This window comes from Sphaeroforma arctica (assembly GCF_001186125.1).
Source record: "Sphaeroforma arctica JP610 unplaced genomic scaffold supercont1.1318, whole genome shotgun sequence".
NCBI classification, from domain to species: Eukaryota; class Ichthyosporea; order Ichthyophonida; genus Sphaeroforma; species Sphaeroforma arctica.
Window position 1 is genome coordinate 9,869 of NW_014039240.1, and position 7,499 is coordinate 17,367.

Consider the following 7,499-nt stretch of genomic DNA (forward strand, 5'->3'; position numbering starts at 1 on the left):
TCTAAGCATACACTTGCCATGCTTACCACGGTCCCTATCGACGACAGCTGGCTGAGAATGCATAGATACATTGCATTCTCACTACACAACAGTTACTGGCTTCAGGGAAGTGTCTGGATATTATTTAAGTGATCAATTACTGAATAAGAATACATTGTCAGTCCGGTACTCCGGACTTACATGTTGTCATGTCCCTATGACACCATTATGACACGCCACATATGTATGGTAGTGAATCCCGCCTAGAATTTTCTCTTGTAACCAGGTGTCCGAAAGGATATATAACCCTCAGAAGAGGGATAAACAAAGTTACCTGTTAAGTGAATACAATTGTTTAACACTTCGTATATGTTGCAAGCATTTTCACTCTACTGTGCTGGGGATTGGTGTCAAAGGACGGATAGATCGATTGTTAGGTGCAACACCAACGATGTACCATTAATAAGAATCTGAAAGGAGGAGGAGTTTCCTTAGAGGAGGAAGCGACAAGAGACTACTGATTCCTATGGAACAAAATAAATCCTTTCTAGCACACTTTTACTAGCTCCTTTGCAGCTTATACATTGTTGCTTTCAGATTAATATATCCCAATTCCAATTTGAATTCGAAGTTGATCTTAACACTTACACGCCTGTTACGAACTTTCATAAAAAATTTTAATTTGGTTTGGTTGTGCTCATCTGCCGTTCTGCCTGTTTCATTTAACAAAAAAATTAATGAAAAACTTGGCGCACAAGGACTCGAACCTTGGAGGTGGGACACCATATGATTTCTAATCATACCCTTTAACCGCTCAGGCATGCGCCAGATATTAATCAAATACAGTTTTTTAATATATATTATTTGCAATGCTGATTTGTGTACAAAATGAAGCTCTGAACGAAGCTCTGAAAACCCTAAAACCCTATCCTATACTCGTCCATATGTTTAACGACACCAATTCAACCTAAATCGGTGACGTTTTGTAAAAATACTTTGGTGGTGCAAGCACGCGAACATGGGCAGGAAGTACGCTACACAGTAGGAGGGAGGCAGTGTTCAAAATTATAAAGAACAGAATGGGAGTTTGATAGTCGCTCAATTCTGCGGTCAATGCCAAATAGTTCCGTCCGCAAAGCCACAACTATTGAGTTCGCAGCTAGAATTTGCCTGACTCTTACTGTCTTTATTTTCAACGCAAGGAGTCGCGCGTGTTTATCGATTTGAATATGGCAGGCTCATATGCTGGTTTCATCCCAGAACAACTTCTGGCAACTAACTCGCACAGGCTAACTTGCACATTACCATGTACCGGTTGGCAAGCGAAAACAGTCTGTTATAATTTCTTCAGCTGGGAAAGTTTACTAGCTATTTTAACGGATTGCGAGGCGCAGATGCTCAGCACGGGTAGGCTGTATCAGGCTAGACACATGTTATCGTCTGTGGCATCAGCATACGGCTCCCGCGTGTATTTACTCTCACCTCCGTATCTGCGAGAGAGGAGTAATCAATTATACATGCTGATTACGTAATTGTATCTGTGACCAAGTAATCATATATACATGCTGAGTACGTAATTGTCTCTGTGACTAAGTAATCATATACATGCTGAGTACGTAAATGCATCTGTGACCAAGTAATCATATATACATGCTGAGTACGTAATTGTATCTGTGACCAAGTAATCATATATACATGCTGAGTACGTAATTGTATCTGTGACTAAGTAAAAATATATATACATGCCAAGTGCGTGCTTGAAGGACCACACAGCACATGTAAAGTATTCGGGAACGTTTCTTGATTTAGATATCAAAACAGTTTAGTTGTCACCTGTGTACAACTGGACGTTTGGTCCCTGCGGGGTTCGAATACGATACTGCTTAGCAACGGATAGACGTGTCCGAATCGAATCGACTAACAACCAGCATGGCAGGGAAGAATAGGATTCCCGGTCATTCCGCATGTACAATATGCACTGAACATTCATGGATGTACCAAGCTTTGTGGATATGGATACAAATTGATATATGATATTTTATGACCACGTTATTCGAATTATAAGTAGCGCATTTAGTTATTTTCTCCAAGTTAAGGGCATACATTTCCGGCAGTTCTGAAGCGGGTATGAATTTCATTAGTTTGGGGAAATCGCTATTCAAGAAGCGGACCTTGTCCAGCGTCCGTTCATCCAGAAAGCCTTTGCAGAAGTTGTAGACACCTGCAGATTCACATCATCCAAAAACAAGCATTGCAATAGCATTTAGTGTCAACTGTGTGGTAGTGGATAGATAAGCATGTGTACAGAATTGGGCCATGCGATTGGAATCATTCGTGAGTAGATAGCATAGGTCGGTTGCTAACCAAAACTTGTACAAGCACGTGCACAGCGCCTATTGGTACGGTCGGGGGTATCGATTGTGTGGGACCTGTCCGTCGTATGAAAGATTAAGACCCCACCGCCGAGTGGGTGTATAGTCTGTGGTGCTTCTTGCATCACCCTAGCATGAATCTCAATGACCCTCACGAAGCTTATACCATTTGTGCTGAACAGGGACTTTCGCATAACGATGACATTCAAACGACACAATCATATTGCCACGTGTTAAGTCCACTGCGATAGTGACCGTACTGAACAATCAAACCGCCAACCACTGACTATTCGCGTGAACTTATACTTCTGGACGATCCGCCCATGAGATCAGTATTACAACACACTACACGCTCCGCACATGGTATGTATAACAATGAGTACGTTACATGGTTGGTATAACAATGAATACGTTATATGGTATGTATAACAATGAGTACGTTACATGGTATGGGTAGCAGTGAGTACGTTACATGGTATGTATAACAAGGAATACATTACATGGTATTTATAACAATGAGTACGTTACATGGTGTGCATAACAATGAATACGTTACATAGTATGCATAACAATGAGTACGTTACATGGTATGTATAACAATGAGTACGTTACGTGGTATGTATAGCAATGAGTACGTTACATGGTATGCGTAATAATGAGTACGTTACATGGTATGTATAACAATGAGCACGGTACATGGTATGTATAACAATGAGTACGTTACATGGTATGGGTAGCTGTGAGTAAGGCTGTGATCAGGTGTAGTCTACAAGTGGATGCGGTCCGTGCAGTATCTGGCCTGTGATGTGTTGCAGTATGACGTAGTGGTGTGGTGTGTTGTAACATTCGTACATTATACCTTTGTGGCCTGAGATATGCTCGTATCAGTAGTGTAGGTATCAGTAGTGTAGGTATCATAGTGTAGGTAGACACCATTGTATGCGAGTCGCAAGCGAGTAGGTGCGCCATATGTCTAAAACCCTAAACCCTCAAAACCCGTTCCATCATATCCTACACACCCTAAACCCTAAACCCTATACCTTATCCCATATAATACCGAACTTGTGAATCAGTTTACCTCGCACAGCGTATGGTGTGTTGATCACAAACAACCGCTTCGTAATCTCAGGCAGACAAGAGCTTCCGATCCTGGATGAACGGGTGAGATCGGTATTCGATATCAATTGAACGGTATGTATTGAGAAGCGTCTCGTATTGTGTTGCCGATATGAATGGGTCTCACCAACGCAGATACCAACCAGTTATGAGATACAGGCCTTTTGAAATTATGACAATCACATAACTAATGATCTGGGGGCACACAAACACCAGAATACAAATCGGGTCCACTTTGAGTAATTTTGGCTGCAATACGAGCTTGCTTGGCTTATCAGTCAAGGGATACTGGCATATATCTACACATACATACATACATACATACATACATACATACGTACATACATACATACATACACACACACATATACATACATACACACATACATACATACATATATATACATGCATACAAACGTACATACATACATATACATACATACATACATACGTACATACATACATACATACATACATACACAGATACACACATGCATACGTACGTACGTACGTACATACATGCCTACATGCATACAAACATACAAACATACAAACATACATACATACATATATATATATATATATTAAACGTTTTTGCTAGTACGACTCACGGTTTTAGGGTTTTTAGGACCCTGTACGTCATATATATATCTCAGTACGAGTAGGTACACTACATACACCATATACAAGCCCATTGTAGTACCCCTTTCACATACGTACATACTTGATCAATTCCTGGTACATGGTCAAATCCACATTCGTGCGCATAGAGAAACCTTTACAATCGACCACAATATCCGCATATCCACGAGTGGGGTTTAGACGCATCACCTCCTGATGAATGACCTCGGCAAAATGCTCCAGTGCTCTAATCGTTGTATTCTTCACCATGAAACTGTTGGTCAGTAACAATCCATTCGTATACTGTGAGTTGATATAATTGCACGCATTCACGGGCGGATGTGTGTGTGATTGATATGTGTATGTGTGTGATGGATGTGTGTACGTGTGTTTTGTATTTATGTATGTGTGTGTGTGTATGATGTGTGTGTATATGTGTATATGTGTGTGATGTGTGTGTGTATGAGTGTGTGATGTATGCGTGACGTGTAAAATGCATTTATGTATTTGTGTGATGTATGTGTGTATGTGTGTGTGATGTATGTGTGTATGTGTGTGTGATGTATGTGTGTATGTGTGTGTGATGTATGTGTGTATGTATGTGTGATGTATGTGTGTATGTGTGTGTGATGTATGTGTGTATGTGTGTATGTGTGTGTGATGCATGTGTGTATGTGTGCGATGAGTTAGCGCCAGGTAAGTAAATTACAAGTGCGTGTGTGTGTGCATATATAATATATATGTGCATACATGGTGTATATGTGTGTATGCGGGTGTGTGTATATAACAAATCTGTGCATGCATCTGGTATAAGTGTGTATGCGTGTGTGTATTTCATATATATGTGCATGCATGTGGTATGTGCGTGTATACGTGTATGACGTATGTGTGCGTTTGAGCAAATCACGATAATATAGGAAATCTCGGCGAAACGCTTCAGTACCCACACCGTTATACTGTTCAAATAAAAATGTGCGTGACTAAAAGTTCATACGTATATTGTAAGATGTTGATTAGAAGTTCGTTCGTATATTGTGAGATGTTGGTACAAACGCGTGGATGTATATGTGTGGGTGTAATGTGGGTGTGATGTATGTGTATGCGTGGTGTATACTTATGCGTGATACACACACACACACACATATATATATATATATAAATATATAAATATATAAATATATATATATATGTATATTTGTATATATATATATTTATATATATATATTTGTGTATATGATGACGATGTGCATATAAATATATAGCAATAGCTACAGACGCTTGTAGCTGTTCCGATATACCATCTGTACATACGTATGTAACTTATAACTGACCAGCTGAAAGTCTCAGAATCAACATACTCCAATGGGTTTACTACTAACAATTAACGGTAAACGTACTACTTCTTTTAACTCAAAACGTACTACTTCTTTAAACTTACTTTCCCACATTGACGTACATCACTGGATCCTGTTCCGTATCCATGCCATGGAAATGGACCATTCCTGCAGGCAAGCCATGTGTAAGATCACAGATATATAGGTGACGTACATGAGGATGAGTTCATATATATAATATCTATAGATATTCATAAACACATCCTCATGTATGCCACATGTATATATGTGTCACACACGATGATGAGTGCATAGAAATCTGCAGATATATATATGTGACATACATGAGGATGTGTTCATATACATCTACAGAGATATATATATATATGTGACATACATGAGGATGTGTTCCTATATATCTACAGATATATATATTGACATACATGAGGATGTGTTCATATACATCTACAGATATACATACGTCACATATATGTATGTACTTATATCATCATATAAAACAATAGTTTAGGCTTAAACTACCCATGCGTCCGACATAGGGCGTGCAGCAGGAGCCTAAACCCTAAACACACTTCACAATTGAACACAGAACTGCACGCACGCACGAACATGGGCATGACATGAAACGCCGTGGCTTTAAATCAACACAGCGGCAATACGATGGAGAGCCAACTGAAGAGGCGCAAACGGTCCAAACAAGTGGACAGGTGCATGAAGATACTGGGCATGTGTACGTAGATAAAAAAAATCACAAGATAGGTGGGGCTGAGATATTTCGTTGCGTAATACGTAGGTGCTGAGGATCGATGCAAGTGACTCTGTGTATGCACGTGTACATGACATGCCGTGCTGAGACACCGCTGCGTGTCATGTGAAGACAGACAGACACATTCCCACCCAACGTATGTGAACTTTGAACCGAGGCACGAGCCAAATAGAAACACAAGATAGGTAAGATAATACCAACACAAGATAGATAAGATATACACAAGATAGATACGATAATATCAACACATGATAGATAAGATAAACACAAGATAGATAAGATAATATCAACACAAGATAGATTAGATAAACACAAGATAGATAGGATAATATCAACACAAGATAGATAAGATAATATCAACACAAGATAGATAAGATAAACATAAGATAGATAAGATAATATCAACACAAGATAGATGGCATATAGGCCATCCATGAAGGGTCGTGTGTAGCTTGTTGTTGTGTGTAGCTTGTAGTTGTGGTTGCTTCGCTTGTTGTGCTGAGGTGTTTCCTTGGGGGTGTGTTATATGTCAGACTGTGTGGTGTAAACTTGAGGTGCTTGCTACGACATGTACTACAGCACAAGAGTGCGGCAACGATAAAGGAAGGCGGTCATTGTATATATTCTACTAATAAAAAACACGGGTATAACTTAAATTAAAAACATATGTATGAATTGAATTAAAAACACATGTACAACTTCAATTAAAATACATGTATAACATAAATTCACGAACATATATAACTTAAATTAAGAACACATGTAGGAACTAAATTAAAAAACATGTATGAAATATATTAAAAATACATGTACAAAATATTGAAAACACATATATAACATAAATTAAAAACACATGTATAACATAAATCAAGAAACTCAATTTAAAAACACGTGTAACTTAAATTAAATCACATGTAAAGCTTGAATTGGATGTACACCGATTATGTCCACACGCAACATACCAAACTTCAAGACATCCAAACACTCCGCCGCACGGTTGGGGTTTAGTGCGTCCCTCCATTCGTAGTAGCTGCACAATTGCGGGTGGAAGTGTGAATACAGATCGCATATCTATATATATATATATATAGACATATACATTACTAAATTCTACTGATTCACAGACTAGCATAGTACTCAGATTTCTTATGCCTCTGTTGTATAATTGTATTTATTTATTTATTACACTTATATACCGCTTTAGTACTGATGTATTCTATGCAGCTGATTGCACATATGTGCATGTACTTAGAAATGGATAGTAGATAAATGAATACAATAAATAGAATATAT

The 7,499-nt window shown here is 38.7% G+C and overlaps 1 protein-coding gene and 1 non-coding gene across 2 annotated transcripts; both read right to left on the reverse strand.

Moving 5' to 3' along the window:
• Window positions 1-725: 725 nt before the first annotated feature.
• Window positions 726-807, reverse strand: SARC_30228. The gene has a single exon. It is a non-coding gene; the product is annotated as a tRNA-Ser (tRNA).
• Window positions 808-1,048: 241 nt separating this feature from the next.
• Window positions 1,049-7,277, reverse strand: SARC_10602 (hypothetical protein; the record flags this gene model as incomplete). Its single annotated transcript, XM_014295350.1, has 6 exons — window positions 1,049-1,469; window positions 2,083-2,200; window positions 3,430-3,500; window positions 4,192-4,362; window positions 5,527-5,590; window positions 7,169-7,277. Coding segments are annotated over 6 exons (606 nt in total), but the record flags the coding sequence as incomplete, so codon positions are not given.
• Window positions 7,278-7,499: the final 222 nt, after the last annotated feature.